The sequence below is a fragment of the Amblyomma mixtum genome, chromosome 2 (assembly GCF_055824585.1).
Source record: "Amblyomma mixtum isolate Tamu chromosome 2, ASM5582458v1, whole genome shotgun sequence".
NCBI lineage: Eukaryota > Metazoa > Arthropoda > Arachnida > Ixodida > Ixodidae > Amblyomma > Amblyomma mixtum.
In genome coordinates this window covers 17,643,929-17,661,770 of record NC_143013.1, presented here as the reverse complement: position 1 = coordinate 17,661,770, position 17,842 = coordinate 17,643,929, and the positions used below count along the sequence as shown (strand labels likewise).

General features: G+C 44.1%; 2 protein-coding genes across 5 annotated transcripts in view; one reads left to right on the top strand and one right to left on the bottom strand.

The window, feature by feature from the left end:
• Positions 1–6,530, top strand: part of LOC149358558 (exportin-T-like) — a 30,597-nt gene extending 24,067 nt beyond the window's left edge. For 2 of the 3 annotated variants that reach the window (XM_089570654.1, XM_089570655.1), the window contains exons 21-26: positions 803–1,010; positions 1,706–1,773; positions 2,714–2,878; positions 3,492–3,539; positions 5,176–5,304; positions 6,280–6,530. In XM_089570654.1, the coding sequence (XP_089426780.1) occupies positions 803–1,010; positions 1,706–1,773; positions 2,714–2,878; positions 3,492–3,539; positions 5,176–5,304; positions 6,280–6,309 (648 nt within the window). In that variant the 3' untranslated portion in view covers positions 6,310–6,530. The remainder of the gene's footprint in view (positions 1–802; positions 1,011–1,705; positions 1,774–2,713; positions 2,879–3,491; positions 3,540–5,175; positions 5,305–6,279) is intronic. The other variant, XM_089570656.1, reaches the window with a different exon arrangement.
• A 2,569-nt stretch (positions 6,531–9,099) lies between these two features.
• Positions 9,100–17,554, bottom strand: mip40 (Myb-interacting protein 40). 2 transcript variants are annotated; one of them, XM_089570666.1, is made up of 10 exons: positions 17,344–17,554; positions 17,159–17,216; positions 16,976–17,048; positions 16,530–16,586; positions 16,373–16,449; positions 15,652–15,806; positions 12,919–13,071; positions 11,651–11,724; positions 10,628–10,699; positions 9,100–9,990 (listed from the first exon to the last, which is right to left on the bottom strand). In XM_089570666.1, the coding sequence occupies exons 2-10, from the start codon at positions 17,184–17,186 to the stop codon at positions 9,948–9,950; spliced, it is 732 nt and encodes a 243-aa protein (XP_089426792.1). In that variant the 5' UTR covers positions 17,187–17,216; positions 17,344–17,554; the 3' UTR covers positions 9,100–9,947. The 2 variants fall into 2 exon arrangements, with proteins under 2 accessions (XP_089426792.1, XP_089426791.1); XM_089570665.1 differs by having other exon boundaries at positions 9,100–9,993; positions 17,344–17,552.
• Between the last annotated feature and the right edge of the window lie 288 nt (positions 17,555–17,842).

Below are 17,842 nucleotides of genomic sequence, written 5' to 3'. Positions count from 1 at the left end.
GTGTCGTCTATCCTTCCACCCATCAGTCTCCAACGGAAGCACGCGGTCCGCTGCGATCATGACGCCAGCTTTTAGTATCGTTCACTGCAAAAGGCGTTTGCTGCTGCTATCACGCGTTCCAATGATTGAGTGGCAGTAGACGGCGTCCGCCCCAATCGCCCATGGCACGATAAGGCAAACGTACTGAAAATGAGGTTTGCACAACCGGACAAGCGTTGGCACTCTGCCAAGTTCGCTTCCCGCTTGCTAGAGCTAATGCCAAAAGTAAACACACCATGATGTTATCGCTGCGCAGCATCTTGGCGCGCCGCAAAGAAATGCTTTGTGGACCGTGATGGCGCGAAACGGAGGGACGCAATTTTTTTTCAAATTCTTTGGCGAAAATCGGGGGTGGGTGGGTTCGTTACGCGAGTAAATACGGTACATATACCGCAATGCAAATGGTTCTTGCCGGTTTTTTCGTGGCCATTCGATAATTCAAACTTTTTACCCGGTCCCGTGAAGTTCGAATTAACGAGCTTTTACTGTATTTTGAGGCCTGTTCTGTAGGGTGATACGGTTTTACAGAAGAGTGCATGTAATTTTATCCTTGAGTGTATTGGAAAATCACCTTACACAATGCGGCAAGATTCCCATGGAATCATGCTGTACAACTGCGTCGCTGCACTTTTGGCTACAACGGAGTGCCACAACCGCTTCCGCTGTTTCGTCCAGTCAGAGCGCGAGGGGTCGAAGTCAGAATGCGGTCCCTGGGGACGGGCTCTCCTCCGGGTTGGGCCACCTGAGGTTTCAAGGGGGGCAGCTTTCTTGGGTGTTCCAGAAAGAGGTGGTGCCCTTCCTGCAACGGATGTTCATGCCCCTGGTCGGGGTCATCTTCGGTGCCCTGGCTGCCCCCGTGGAGCCTGGTGATGAGCAAGCACTGCGTGACCGGCAGCTGCTACAGCGCGCCTATTTCCTCTTCGTGGCAGCCATCATCACAAACAACGTGGTCGAGGTGATTGCCTCTCAAGGTGAGCACAGTGTCACCAAGGAATCCCTTCCGTTGTTCGCTAGGGTGCACTTTTTATGTGCAACACGTTCCATCGTGATTGGTGCAGCAGTTGCCTGGTGATAGCATGTGTGTGTACTAATGGTAAACTACTTTACTGTACACAGCTGAGACCCCGTGTGGAGCCTCAAGGCCGAGGCCTCTTAGCCAATGTCTTGGCCAGTGTCTTGGCACGGTCCACCAGACATTCCTGGCCAGTGGTTGTGTTACAGCACACTTTTAATGAGGGAGTAATTGTTCATTACAATCTACTAATTATACTCGCTGAGTTCAAATCTACTCCATCTCTAAACATGTTAGGGAGACCCAAGTGCTGTCTGGTATAGGTCCCGATCCTGACGGTTTGTTACGCAACTTAATGTCATATAGAAGAGGGTGTGGAGTATTAATATCCTGTTAAGCATCCCATGCTTCAGCCTTTGCAGAGTTTAGATTTGACTCAGCCTGCTACTTATAAGAATCTGGAATGCTCTCCTTTGGCTGCATGCATAATAGCGTAAAAGCTGTGGATACTTGCTAGCTAGCACTTTATTTCTTCAGTGTTATGCACTGAAATGTTGCAGAAAGATTGTTTACTTAGTGAGTTGTGGTGTACCTGCTTGTCAGAAGGCCTTCCTTTTTCATGCTGTGTATCGCTTGCTTGTCCCCATTGTTCAGATGCACAGAGCTTGGAGCAGGTGTTCACGACAATCATCCAAGGGGCTGTTGAGTTTCCAGACCCAGTGGTAAGTTCTGTTTATAGCAAAATGCATCTTGAGTGTTGAGAACCCGTGTATGTTTTAATAACTGTTTGTGAAGCTTCGTGATGGCGTGTCAAGTGAAAGCATGTGCACATCTTTCATTGACGGCATCAGTGCCAGTCACAAGACAGTGCTTTAACTGTCGATGACTGTGCATGTTTCTTTGAGGGCCATTTGCCACTTCATCCTTGAGTTGTATCCAACTTTTAGCAATTGTGTGTTGTCTGAAAACTGTAATGCTTCGTGTAAGCCCTGAGGGTATTAATAAATATAAATGAACTGCCACTGTTCTTGAAAACTTCGGCTTTCATCGGCATTCATTTTTAATGCACTTGGCCAGAATTGCTTCGCGATTTTGCTTCAAAAACTGTAATGATTTTCATGAACCTAAAGCATACACTCAGTGCTAGCTCACTGGTATCGTCAAACCTGTTAAGTATGCTTAGGCACAGGGATGCACATGTTTATCTATGCCAGTTGCATGCCATTTACTACTTATACAGGGACCAGGTATAGGCAGTAGAACTTTGTTAATCTTTACCTTAGCCGGATGCACCTTTACTTTGTGCCTGGCAAAAATCTTACCCTTTACTTTTGAGTGAGGCAGCATGGCTTCAGAAAACCTGAGGTTTCTATTCAAATGAAGCTCGACTTGCGAAGCAGTTTTTTTATTGTATGTTGGATGCAAGTAAAGCTATGGGAGCGAGCTATGGGAAGAAAAATGATATGTTTACTGTTAAGAGACAGGAAGAGGGTAGAATGGGTCAGTGATCAAACACTGGTTAATGACAGCCATACATGGGTCTTGTGGCAAGTTTTGCAACTGGCATGATTAAAAAGTGTTTTTGATGACTGGATAATGCAACGATAGTCTGCGCCTCTACCAGTCGAGTATCCTTTGCTGTTACTCTCCATTTCCTTCCAGGCTCAGAAAACCTGCTTCACAATTCTGCGCAAGATGGTGGAGCTGTGGGGCGGCAAGGACGCTGAGCCGCACTTTGTGGACTTCATGTACAAGTCGGTCGTACCAGCCTGCTTCCATGCACCTCTCAAGGATACCTTTGACCTGACTGACGCTCAGACCATCTTGGTGCGTACTGTAGCTGTGGAGACACTCATCTGGCCATGCCAGTGAGTGGAAATGCTCTTGCCACACTATTTGCAACGTTCCTGTGGATCTGCTGGCAGATGTGCTAAAGGTTACGTGCGTGTGCTGTGTTGATGGCATCTTAAGAGAAGCAAGTAGTCGGTGCTTAATCTTGAGCAGTTTTCTCCGTTGCTGTAAGCGGGTAGCTGTGAAAGCTTGTTCAGTGCTTGTAATGTTTGCATTTGTACTTGTGAGATTAGATTGGTGCTGTAGTCATCCATGTGCAGCCAGTGAATGGAACATGCCGGTGCCGCGTTGTCACTGGGTCAATAACAAAATTGCAGAATTCAGGTGAACATCCTTGTACATAAATGTGAGACTGTATATTAGCAAGCTTCTCGCAGTGCTAACTGCAAGAAGTGAGCTGCACGGTAATCCTCGGCTAATTTTACTTGTTCCTATGCTTTCTTTTTTATTACTGCTTTAATTTGTGGGTTGTTTCCACCAGGCCTCAATCCAAGTCCACAAATATCTGTGAATGATGCACCTGCCTACCGAGTTGCGCGATCCATGTAAATTGTAATTTTTGACATTGTGCTTGCCTTTTCTTTTCCAGGCCTTATCTGAAAGTGCTCTTTGCATGAAGACCATCCTTGCCGAGCGGGTGCGTACCTTTGCCGCATCAAGTTTATGCAGCTCTTTGAAGACAAAACATGAACTTTGAGCTAAAAATTGTGAAAATTAATTTCCTAAATACTTTCCAGTGCTGCTCTCAGCAAAAGCATGCACCGTAGCGATTTTGTCTTACGTTCTCGAAAATGTGACGATTGGTAGGGGCAACCAAAATGGAGAAAAGAGAAAGCACACAAATTTGTCGTAGGCATGCGGTTCAAACTTGGTGGCTAGTGGCTTAATGTAACTTAAGGGGGCACACTGGTCTTTGGGACCAAAAAATGGCCCAAAATGGCACTTTTTAAATTTTCTGGTGTTAATCTCTCAAATCAGTATTTTGGCCACAATACTAAATTTGGATAGTCGTGTGGACTGAATTTGTGCGGGAACAGACAATAAAAAGTGCCATGCAAATTTTGGACCCCTGGCTGCTTTTGGTACGTCGATCTCCTTGCATTGAGGACAGTTAGAAATGCAATGTTTTTGCCAAGGGAAGTTGAAAGTGCAGTGTTTGAAGTAGAATTTCTCAGCCAGGACTAAAGAATATTTTTATTTTGCAATGTTGATTGATGCTTGATGGGTACACCTTGAGTGTTGATATTCCAAGTGCTGTAAAATTACCAATAATGGCTAAATGGAAAAAACTGCTTTGAGCATTGCACTCTTTAGATGCTGTAGCTGCGCATTAAAATTAATTTTTATTGGGCCATTTTCTTTGCGCCAAGGTTCTAATCAATGCCTAATTAAAATTGTGTCCTTTAGGAGTTAACTTATTTTGTAGAGAAAGCAAATGCAGATTTGAAATGGGTGTAGAAAAACTTAGCAAGATGGTGTATTTTCGTTAGAATTGGACCAAAAATAATCGTAATGGGTCTGACCAGTGTCCCCCATTAAGAGGGTCTTAAAACTAACTTTCTTATTTATAGCTAGAATCTCATGAAATTTTGCACACAGATGCGTTTTTCTCTTCTGATTCCAAATATGTAATCATAATTGAGCTGGTGGTCTTAGAGATCTTACAAAGTCTAGAATGTAATTAGGTAATTTCTTAAGCAGCTTTAATGAACTTTCTCATTGCATTTTGTTGCTTTTATTTACATGAATTGATAGCCAGAGAGTTCCCATACCTGGTGACATTCTTCGTTTTTCTCTAAAGGCATGTCATCCTGACATACTATGTTGAGAGTAAAAGGTTGCAGTATTTTACACTGCAACTTGTTGAGCTAATTTTAAATTGCTATTTATACGTGGCCTAAATAAAAAAGTAAGAATGTCATTGGGTATGGGAATCCACTGGCTATCAAGTCATGTAATTTAAAGCAACAAAATGCAATGAGAACATTAAAGGTGCGAAGAAATTACCCAATTACACTCTGGAATTATTTTTAAAATAACTTTTGATCCAAGACCACCAGCACAATTATGACTACATTTTTGGAATCAGAAGAGAAAAACGCATCTGTATGCAAAATTTCATGAGATTCGAGCCATAAATAAAAAGGTCAGTTTTAAGACCCTCGTCCAGCTGTTCCAGATCTGTGTAGGAAGGGACTTGTGTCGTTGCAAGTATAAGCTTGGTGTGGGAAATGCAAAAAAAGGAGGGAAAATGTGATGGGGGTTTGTTTCAGGGCGAGGAGTTCATGGAATACCTGCGCACCCAGTACCTTCCCACACTGTTGAGGCTGTCGCCGCAGCAGATCCAGGACTACTGCATGCACCTACGGGGCGACCCCAAGGTGTTCAAGAACTATGTCAAGGTGGGTGGGAGCCATCATTTTTTCCATTTCCCCAAGGAAAAAAGTTAGAGCCAATTTAGCTTAGTACTTGGCCAAATGCAAAGTATACGCACTAGCATGTCGCATTTCATTTCGCTGCCAGTTTCGAGGTCAGGCTTTAGGCAAAGATCAGGTCAGCGAAATTGGTAATTGGGGAACTTAGTGGTAGCTCACTAAAATTTTGATACCGCTTACCGCACCTTAAGAGGGTACTACAATAGCAGTGTGTTGTGGATCCATTGCCACATTTGGATGGAGGCGAAATTCTAGAGGCCTGTGTACTGTGCGATGTCAGTGCACGTTACAAGAACCCCAGGCGGTCGAAATTTCCGGAGCCCTTCGCTACGGCGTCCCTCGTAGCCGGAGTCGCTTTGGGACGTTAAACCCCCACAAGCCATTGCGCATGGATGGAAGTTGATGTGCGAGAGTGTTTCTGTTTTAACACAAGGCATGATAGGTTGCAGCAATGGCAGTGCTGTCATGCAGTGGCCAACAAAGTTGATCTGTTTGTGTCACCGCTGGTTCGGAACCCAGTCGCGGCATTTCTGCACGTCTAGCTGGCTTCAGACACTTTTTTTTTCTTTTTTTGAAATTGGAAGGCTTAGTGCTGACACACTAGTGTCCGTTGCATGACAAACTTGATAAATGGTGCACTATGTTGTCATTTTGTTTTTGAAGTAAAGCGGCAAATGCTGCTGCCTATAGTCATGCCTGCAGTGTAGCAGTTTTACTTGCCCACATTTAGGTTCATGCACACTGCTGTGCAAACTGCATTGTCATGGGCGTGGTAACCAAAGGAATCTGTAGGGCGTGTGCCCTCTTTCTATTCTCATAAGAAAATGTCAGGAAAGACAGTCTGTGGCACCGTTATGTCGCAGACTGATGATGCTGCTGTTCCGCATGCATAATCTGCACAGCAGAGAAATAAGTGCATTCTCTTTGCTTCCCGTATTGCAGGCATTCTTCCAAAGGCTGAGGACATCTTGACACTTGGAGCAGGGCTTTGTTCCCGTTTTATTGACATGACAAGGTTTTTTTTTTTTTGTTCTTCCGCAGATCGTGTACAGCAATTATCAAGGGCCTTCGTGTACATTGCACTTTACCTTGGGTTTTCTATGCATTGCTTTCTATGGAATTTTTTGTACAGGCTGTGATCATGCAGAGCAAAATAAACAGTGACTCAGAGGGGCTTATGAAGCTCGACGTAACACTTGTGTTTGAATGCCATTATTTGTAAGCTCTAATCTGTAAGAAGGACTTCATTGCAGACTGCAAGATTCATAATGTTGTGACAGTGATGCCTTTATGCTAGACATAGGAATGAGGAGTGTGTTCACAATGTGTTGTCTTTGAAAAAAAAAAAAAAATGACGTCACACTTATGCAGTCTTTAGGAAACATATTTTTGTGTGAAATTCTAAATGTCATGTAATTTCATGTAAAACAGGCCCTTGTGTACTTTACTTATGCAATATGTTTAGAGAGAGTATTTAAGAAATTTTGCTGCAGGGAACTTGCATGCAGACCAAACCGAAAAAGCAGCTGCACTTGGCGAGGTTTCCCAGAATGGTTTGTGTTAACCTCTCTGACATGTTCATTGTGGACGACAGTCTGTGTGCTCTTGGCTAGCAAGCATGAAACAAGTGTTTCAAGTTGGCGCAGTGTGCTCCAAGCTTTTAACACAACAGCGTTAAAGGGGCTGCGAAACACTGCCTGGGGGAATACCGGCTATACTTTACGTGGGTTCTTTGTGTCACACAGATGCTGACTTAAAAAGAATTACAGGAATCGATGCACAGGAACGGGAGTTATTCAGTGGAGAAATTTCAAAATACAAGCAAACAAAACGCTGCCCTCAACTCGATGTTGGCGGGGCTTCCCACTCCTATTTCGCTCTCCCAATGATGGCACCTGGCGCAACCAATCAAAACAGCCAGCCAGAGCACGTCGCGGAAGTTTGTACTCCATGGTTGCCTGCTCCCTGTAACTCGTTTTTGCTGAGACTGGCAGCGTCGTTTCCATGCCAGAGCGCCCCTGGTGGTGTATTTTTATTTGACTTGTTTTGCAGGGCTTTTATCTAAGACAAACAAGTTGTTTTTGTTGATCTAATATAAAACGCAGACAGGTGCAAAATGTGTCTATTTATTCACACAATTTGCAGTATATTTACTGTTTGTCCGATCATCAAGCTCGCGCCAGGTGATGTCATATCCGCTGCTAAAAACCCACCACTGTGTCGCGACACCATCAGAGCCATGAAGTTGTTTTTGGGAGGACATTAAAATATTAAAAAACGGAATATATGCGGTATTACCGACGCTAATAGCACCATTACAACTCAATGTATGTAATCAACAGGCAGAACAGTTAACTAAGATTGTGTTTCAGGACCCCTTTAAGGAGCTCGTGAGGCGGAAAAGCCGGCGCCCTCACCACAGTCTCGGGCTGCCGAGGCTCTGTGGCATCATTCATGCCTGAAAAATCCAAGGAGCGGCAGCGGCCTTACGCAGCTGCTCCGTCAATGTGCAGAACCAACACCCCGCTACCCACACGCTGCTGCCGAAAAGCGGCGGTGGCCCGATAAAAGTGTTTTGTTTTATCAGAAGCAGCACAACAGATCCTGTACCTTGTCTCACATATTCACGGTGTGAAGTGTTCCAGACCAGTATGGGTAGCTGATGAGTGTGTGAGAACAGCACACTTGTACGAGCACCTCTCTGCCAAAGCCAGGACTCCACACAATGTGGATGAGAGACCCTTAGCACACCTAGTGAAAAAACTGGAGCCCTTAGGGTACGGTGATTGATCAGCGCTAGCTGGTTCTTAAAGTCATTCCCCCAAGCATGACTGCCACTGCAGCCAAAGAGAGACAAATAGCTGCAGTAGCCAATTCAGTGCTTAGGGGGGAATGCATTCTGTGTTGTACCTTGGTAAGGGACTCCGATTCAAACTCAGTCGCCAGAGTTGGCCTTTGCCATAGGTTGGCTGTGCACAAGCCAGTAGCTTTGTACATCTATGAAGTCTCCTCTCTTTTGCTGTGCAATGGGACATGCAGACAGGGCAATGACATGAAACCAGGAGAGCTAGGCTAATACAGCTGGCGCTGTACTAGTGAAAAGATGCCAACAGCAAGCTTGCAAGTCGTTTGTAGAGCCCAACCAGCTGCCGCTGGCAAATGTTCACAGGACATTACAGCAATCCAAGCACCCTCTGGCCAGCGTATATCTCAAGCCGCAATGACTGCACTCTGCCTAGGCCAGCCATTTGTACATCTGCACAGCTAGAAGACTGTGCGCTCATATGGAAGGCAATGAATCTGTGCGTGTGTCTACACGAGAACTGCAGTGGCAGTTGAGACGTCTTTCTTACACCCACCATGAACAGAAAATGATGTACTTCAAGGGTGCTGTGCAAATAGTGTTGACCATACATAGGTGGCCTAGTCTTTTCTCGATCCTGAAAGTTCAGGACTCGAGGGCAGCCTTCTTGCATGCAATATTTTTTTCAACCATTCTTCCTGGGCAAGTCATGTTGGAGATGGCACAGCTTGTAAGCAATAGCAAGTTTGGCTGGCTGTGGAAATTGGCATGTGTATGGAAAGAGACTAGATGCTGCATTCATAATAAATTGCTTGCCTGGCTCCAAATGTGCAACATTAATTAGGGCCCCTAGTATTGCTCATATCCACAAAAAGTCTTGGATTTGAGCATATTTGAAGAACTGTGCGTAAGCAGCCACGTTCTTTTCGATGTTGCCGTCAGCAGGAACAACAGACAAATGGGGATTTCATTAATTTAATTATCTGAATTCTCTTGAAGGCCGGACTCTGGACATGAATGAGGCTCTATGGATGCCTAGACACTTGCTCCCCCATCTATATGAGCAAGCTAGCACATAAAGCACACTCCAGTGACTGCACATTCAAACCTTTCTAAAGGGGAGTTGTGAGGCATGTACACGTGTAATCATGGTAACAGAGCCCAAACACATGGCGCAGTCTCATTGACACCTCCTTCGTGAAAAAAATTCAGAGGGCATTTAAGACTGCTTACGTGCTGTGAAGGTGAAAGCAATAATGAAACAAAGACACACCTCCTAACACCGATTCCAGAATACACTCAATCCACAAAGGTCCGCGTGAAATACACTGTTCAAATACCTATCGCAAGCTAGCCTCCAACCTGACAGACGCATGCTACATGCAATGAAAAATCATGACACCACTCGCAGTGGTGCACGACAGTGGTGCAGGACATACGGTTGTGTCACAATTGTGGCACGGAAATCTATTTTTGAGGAAAGGAAATGGCACAGTAACTGTCTCACATCTCAGTGGACGCCTCAACTGAGCCTTAATGGGGAGAGGAAGTCTCTGGAACCCCACTTACCTGCCTTGGTGAGCTAACTACCCTAGGCTGGGCTTGGCATCACTGCACAATGATTACTGCTAGACACGCGCACAATCCCAAGAAGGAAACATGTGGCTGCACTGCAGGTGTTCCAGCAAGTTCATTCTCTGAATAAAGTTTTCAAAGTGTGGCATTTTCAGCCCTCATCCACTGCTTCTCCAGATGGAGTAGTGCAATTCACAGAGTTGGCTCGAGACAAAGTAGGAACACTCCTTCCTCACGCTGGTGCACTCTCCCATTGTGATGGTGCATCCTGGTCACTGCTGGAATGTGAAAGGTAACACAGGGTAAGTCGCACAAAGATCCCGCAAGATGTCTGTTTTGTACAACATGGCAAGCGCATTTCTTCTAAAGCTCATTACTTGGACAGGAAGCAAGTTTCAGACCAGCTGCAAAAATGTGACAATTAAAACCTGCTTTTTTTTTTTTGAAGAGTTTTACTATTTAAATTAGAGTAACCGGAGTTTGTCACAGTCCAGTTATAAAATACTCACTAGCTTGGAAACAAAGGACTAGTTAATACTTATTTAAACACATTCTCAATGCTTTGGCAATTTCGTAGCTGCAGTCATCCAATAATTTTGCCCCATATCTGTGGCACCCATTTTGAGAACTATTTATGAGGAGGCAATGTAAAAACAGCAAACCGCGCAAAAAGAAGAAAAGACTGCACTAATGCAGTGGACCTGCAAGTTGGACCAACCGTGGCAAATACAGTTGCACACGGCAGGCAAGAGAAGAAAGGATTCACCCACAAAGAGAACAAACTGGGTTTTGGGTGCTAAAGCATGAAAAGGCTGAATATCACGAAAGCAACCTTAAGAACATAGCACAAGTTCAGCTGTACCAGCCAGGTGTAGGGACTGACTCGTATGAATCTTGCAGGACCCAACTTGCCTCATTGCCTTGAGAAGCATCGTTGCACTCTCTTTGTAGCGCTCCTCATTTGCCATGGCTGCCTCCTTCCACCTGACGGAAGAAGAAGTGTTAAAACAAGGCTGACTAAAGCATTCAGCTGTCGAGTGCGTTCCACGTAAATTATCAGTTCAGGCGCAACTTGTACCACGTTTCAAATCGGTTAAAAGATGCAGAGGCAATTATTTCATGATTTGGCACTGAGCTAAAGGCACCCCTCCAGCACTGCTTTTTCAAATTTAAAAAAATTGACCCCAGTCTACTTCGTTAAACTAAATGTGACGAAAGTGCACTAGCAAAACATGCATGGACCCTTTGCATAGCTTACTTATGACGGTTTCACTAGTGAGGCATCTAGTGCTAGTGGACTAAAAACAAGCAAGTGCACAGAGGCACACTTCAAAACCACTTGAGACATTTTAGTAAGAGTCAACATTTATTAATATGAAATGGTTACTAGCACGGAAGGTACCACAGCCTCTTCTCCATTCCAAGTGATAATCAACAGTTTAGCTGCTTATGTGAAAACCAAATTACAGGTGCTAATGTAGGTGCTACTGTAGTGTAGTGGCTAATGTAGTGTAATGTAATGGTAGCTTTTGGCACCAAAAGCATGCAACTATCCGACACAGGCCATTTGCCGTGATAGTCTGCGTAACCACCCCTCAAACACTCCCTACAATACAAGCATGCATCATGTGTACATGTAAGTTATGATCTCGTCATATATTTTGACCCTACATAAAAAAAAGCATACTTTTGTGATAATTACAGTAAGGATTGTGCCAGAAATAAAAAAAAAGTTATAAGGCCAGCATCCCCCATTAAGTCACTTCTATGTGAAGAAGGCCATGAGCCTGAATTTCCTCTCCAACAGCTAGTGTTGATGTATTCACTCCTTTGACATTACAGTTATCCTATTTGTGTTTCAACTGACGGTGACAACAGAAAGTTGTCAATGTGCCTCCCAGCTCTTGAATGCAAGTGCATAAAAAACAAGCTCACTTTTGTCTCACAGTCTTCCAGCGTGTTTGATGACCAGCCAAAAGGACGCTCACAGGCACAATTTCAGTGTCATCCTGAAAATGACATGAAGAAGTTACCTTCACAACAAGGAAGAGAGATGACCACTTGACTGAGAGGCAAGCACTAATTGACAGCTAGGAGAGCACAAGTGAATAAGTAGCATTTATCCGCTCGAAACTCCAATTTAAATTGCACTCTCCATGATTACATTGACAAGAATGTCGTTCATCTCTAGTACACTATGCTCATCTGGTTGCAAGCCCTAAACTGCGGTGGCTTCCTCCCTTGCCGGTAACTCATTTATCGGCATCTTCACAACTTTTCCCTAGTCTATTTCCAAATAATTATAGACCTTGCAATGCTATGACCACAACACTTTCTACCACTGTCTCACACCTCTGTCATTGTGTCCTCTTGTGGTTTCTAAGCAGCGTATACGTTTGGGAAGCATTGTTGCCGAGAAATCAGGATGACCACACATTACGCCATCAATTTCATTCTTAATTTCTCCGACATTTTAAACCTGCTGAGAAATCAGAGTGTCACTATGCAGTTAAAACAGCAAAGACGTAACATGAGGAGGAACATGCTTCTCCCATTACTCTACACGAGAGGGCGAGAAAGAGTGGCAAAAAAAAAAAAAAAAAAGCAGGGACTGAAGAAGTAAAGTGATGTAAGAATACAACAATCTGCACACGCAGTGTTCAGAATTTAAGGCACACATTCACTATAGGTTCCCTTACAGCTGAAACAAGAGCTGCGGCCAAAATAATGCAGAGCATGCTTCAATGTTCGGTCTTTTCTCACGCATTCTGCAGGAAAATTATGAAGGTTTGGTTTGGTTTATGGGGTTTAACGTCCCAAAGCGACTAAGGCTATGAGAGACGCCGTAGTGGAGGGCTCCGGAAATTTCGGCCACCTGGGGTTCTTTAACGTGCACTGACATCGCACAGTACACGGGCCTCTAGAATTTCTCCTCCAAAGAAATTCTAGCCGCCGTGGCCGGGATCGAACCCGCGTCTTTTGGGTCAGCAGCCGAGCACCATAACCGCTGAGCCACCGCGGCGGCAAAAATTATGAAGGCTTCTTTGATTTATATGCGAGTTCACTAGCGGCATTTCCCGGCACGTGTGAAGTACCTCTTAATTTTTATTGGGTGAGGTGTGAGAGGAGTTCGATTGCAGGATCATGCTCTGCACTATTGTGGCCGCAACTGTACACCATGCATCACAACCAGAAATGCTCACCGATGCCATGAAAAACTTTTCAGATGGCTGTGGAACTGGTGAAGGTATCCTCAAGTCTTTGACCTTGCCATCTTCGTCCTTCGGTGGAGGCACAGGTGCAGGCAATGCGATAATGCCCTTTACGTCTTCATCATCTGCATCATCATCGGTGCTCTGTGTAGAAAAGAAAAAAAAAAAGAGGGAAGCGGGGGGGAGTGAAGAGCACCACTTTGCAGTTCACATACTTGGCTGCATCAAGATTTTTCACAAACAAGAAAAATTTTACTTGCTCTCAATCTGCAATTTTCTTGAGATGGCTCATTCTTTCCAGCAACCCAGATCATACAGTGCCGTCGCAGACTGCCCGTGGAAGCAAATGGGTTGAGGAATGGTTAAGCTTTAGCATAACACCTAGCACTACTATTACCGAAGCATTAATATATAGCAACCACAGACAATTTAGCACATTCTTTAGGGTTGCAGCTTCACCTGAATGGTGCAAGTGTTTGCAATACACAATTTTTCATTCCAGGAAAAAACAATTGAATATCGAAGAACTGAATATATCATTACACAGAACAAAACTTTGACAAGTTGTCTCCTACAAGTATTTAGGTGTATCTTTTGAATCTGATACGCATTGTAAAATACATATTACACATCTCTGTTCGAAGCTGACATATGGATGTCTTATTTTACTTAAGGCTCGTGAATGTTTCCAGTACCTCATCCTACGCATTCTTTACTTTTCCTTTATTCAAAGTCACCTCAGTTACTGCATTGAGTCATGGGGAAACACCTTTACTACTTACCTGGAATCTGTGTTCAGTCTACAAAAACGCGCATTAGGAATTATATCCTTTTCAGGGAGTTCTCAATGTAGCATGTACTTGTGCAATTCTCTTCATGTTCTGCCACTAAATGCACTGTACAAATTCGAAATTCCTCAGATCATTCACAGAATCATAGTAACTAATGATCCACTTCCCATCACTTTGTTTAAAATTCTGTTACTAAACATAAGAGCTGCCACAAACCAAAATTTTAATCTACCTCCATGTCAGAACCAGTACAGAAAAAGGCTCGTAGAATTTAACGGCGCTCTTATTTGGAATTCTTTACCACTAAACATAAAACAAGCCTCTAATTTTACTCCTTCTTTGAAGAGGTTCTTTTTTCAGAAATACTGCGAATGATAAGTAACTTTATATTCATTTCTTGTATAAACTATGCATGTTATGAGTTATTGTGTTATGGATTGTATTTCATGTTTCATTTGTTCACGTGGTGCATTCATTTTGCATCCTATGTTGATTATAGACCCATTACTAGCCAATGGCTATGGGTCCATCAACGTTTGTTTGTATTTCGCAAGATATGCAATAAATAATGAATGAATGAATGAATGAATGAATGAATGAATGAATGAATGAATGAAATGCAACTGATAGCAAAAAAAAAAATTATTTTTCGGGCATGGCTGACATGCAGCTGCCGTTCTTATCCTTTAACTACTAACATCCTGAAGGGTCACTGAAGACAAACAGAAGTTGGCCTCTACTGACTGGTTACCACGTTCTAATCGCTAAGGTGTCACTCTCTCAGTGATTAAAAAAGACCAAAAAACGAAATACAGGTGTCACCTTCACTGGCCAATTTCACAAGTAAAATGCCTGCGTCGACACCAATTTTTGGGCATGGATTCCAGAGGCTAGCAACATTGCCATTCACTTCAAAGCGGTGGCAACCAGTTCTTTTCGGTAAGGATGTCAAGAGTTTGAATCGATTTTTGCATCTAATTTTCTCACTGATGAATGCGTCCTTTGCTGCTCGACAAATGTCAACATAGCGAGAAAGAGGCAGATAATCTACTGTTGCCGCAAACAACAGTTAGATGGAGGTGCCTTCGGCGTCCCTTTAGGAATTGTGAAGTATAAGCAAACAACCTAAAACTTTGCATATGACTGCATGGGGAGCAGAACCATCAAGACCATTCAAAGAGTGTGTTCCAACAATCACATCACTTTGGTTGGCCGGTTTGTAGAGTTCAAACGTCCCAAAGTGACTCAGGCTATGAGGGACACTGCACTGGAGGGCTACGGGTAATTTCGGCCACCTGGGGTTCTTTCAGTGTGTGCACTGACATGACACAGTACACAGGCCTCTAGCATTTCGCCTCCATCGAAATGCTACCGCCGTGGCCAGGATCAAACCTACAACTTTTGGGTCAGCGGCCGAGCACCATAACCACTGAGCCACTGCAGTGCCAGTCACATCACTTTGAATGGCTGGCTTGTGCTGAGAATTTTTTCCAGGTGCAAAACTTCACTGGTTTCCTTTACTGCCATTACTGAATTCATCACCTTCATGTCCTGTCTGACTGAACCGAAATACATTGTCACTGGAGGTAGTACCAAATCAGAAAAAGCCAAATCTTGCAGCTCATAAAGCAATAGTACCTTCACAAGAACATGCAGTGCCAACACTTACTGCAAAACTGCTGCAGACTATACGAGTATGATATTTCAATTCATTTTTGACAGAGGAGGGAATTACTGCAATCGAAAACATGTTGAAAAAAAAGCAATGAACATTTTTCCTGCTGTGCAAAGTATGACCGCAAAGTAACAGCAGTCATGTTGGAAGCCACATTTCAATTAACGTTTCTAAAGAGAGTGCAACATTAAATGTTGACAGTGAGTCACTGCAAACAGTGCAGATATTCCGACCAAGCACTGGAGGAATGCCGCTCACCTTTGTCTTGTCGACCTCATCGCCACTGTGATTCTTCTCAATACCCTGCAGGGGCTTATTTTGTATCCAGCTACGACACATGGAGTACAATGGGGAATTCTCATCAAACTGGGCAAGATCAACACTGCAGCCATATATTTTGGTGATATACGTGTCTGTGAAAAAACAAGAAAGAAATAAATGTCAATGTTTTCACTCTTACTAAAAACTGGCCTTAAAGCTAATCACAGGAAAAACTGCTTGATGCTAGGATTTATGTGCACAACCGCTTCCGACAATAATATAAGAAGGATCTTAGGGCTTCACAGGCTTGATGATATTCAAATGATGTCACCAGCCTGACTTTAGCATCATCTCTGCTGTTCAAAGATGGCACGGATGGCACCACTGTCACATCCACCATTGGAGAGCTCGTCTGGCCATGCACGTGCCAGCATCATTCAGGTGTATAGTGAGTGTTTCACCGTTGTGCATTCTCACATACATTTAAGTAATCTTTGGCAGGGTTTGAAGCATCCAGGTTTGCCTCCTTAGATTTCACAATATATGAGGACCAATGCACACACAAAGGGAGATGAAGCAGTAATGGCACTAACTACAGCTGAACCAACACATGGTAGAAGAATATGACATAAAAGTGAACTCTCTAGCGATATCACATGCTTAACTGAGAGGTATTCAACCAGGACAAGAATCTACATATTTCGTAGGTGAAACTTACTTGAATTTTGAATAGCTGAGTCATCTTTCCGGCGGCGTTTCCTTTGAGTTTTCTGCACCTTTTTAGGTGACGAGTCCCTTCAACATCAAGTGGCACTGTGTTAGGACATAGCGGATCCTTCTATGCAAACCGTTGAAGCTACTAATCATGCACTCACTTAGCAGCAGCGTCCACTGTTTTCGATTCGTCATCTGATTGAGATGATGAGCTCTGGCTGAAAGAAAAAAAAAACGTGAGAAGCCTCCATTGTGATCACATAAATGACACGAATTCATGGTCTCACGGGTTCAGACTTAAATCACGGCGCTGTGCAGTGACGACTTTTTATTACGGGGCAAGAAATCATAGGATCGCCAGCTGTTTGGATGAGCCTTAAAATCTAAGCGACATCGCAGTGCTCCAGCTGGTTGGGTAACTGCGCTCGCTCCACCACTACAAAAATTGTGCAAGCAATTGCGACGCACTGGAAACATGCTAGAAGCACTGCTCTTCAGAAATTTTGTCGACTTTAAAATCTCGTTTAGAAATGGCGGAGGCCCACAGCGCATCTCAATACGCGCACGTGTGAATAACGGGATATCCTTTGCTCGACGCGTTCATCACCTTTCTTCAGTTTTTTCCATGAGGCTCTGCAGAACGCCTTCAAGTTTCGATCTCGCCTGGTCGAGCTCGGGCACTGGAAAAGTTTTCAAAAAATACATATTTATCGAACGTCTCCTACAGCCTCATCCCCGCCCCTCGTGCCACTCCAAACAAAAACATGTAAAATGAGGTCTACAGGCCAACCTCGCTTTTCCTGCTTGTTCCGCGCCATTGTGCTCCAAGCCAGCAGAAAGATCTGCGTCTGCAAAACGATGTCGTCGAAGTCTGGAGTGAATGCAAGCTGGTAACAACGCAGCAGCGGCGCTGAGCCACAATAACGAGGGCCGCCACTTGGCTGCGGTAGCGACGGCAAGTTCGAGCCTACCTACCTTACGCGACGGAAATTCTCCTGCTTTAAGGGATGATGTTCCAAGAGGTATTCTCGCTCTTTTTGATCTAAACTAAGCAGCCAACATATGCAGAGGCAAGGGAAGCATTCTGCTCGTAATTAGCTTTCTACAGCAGATCAAGCGTCGCGCCGCGGACCCTTTAATTTCTACAAGGCAAGATGGCGCTCCTGTAAACAGCGGTGACGTAGCCCACGCAGAGTTTTGACGTCATCACTCCTGGTTTTTGCTTGAGCGCGCGCGAGCGCCAAAGCTGCCGATGGCCGAAGCGCTCGTATTGTGTTTGAACTGCAATACTCTTAGGCCAGAACGAAGTTTGATCACATTATAAACCGTCATTTTCTCGATTTAGCGGTTACCTGAAAACAGGAAGGTTTTCTAGATTCTGTCCGTTTGGTTGCCGGGCGCGTCTATCGTATTTCCTGATCCATATGCGCCACCTAATAATAAACTGCTCCTTTTCCAGAAAATTTCTCAGTTA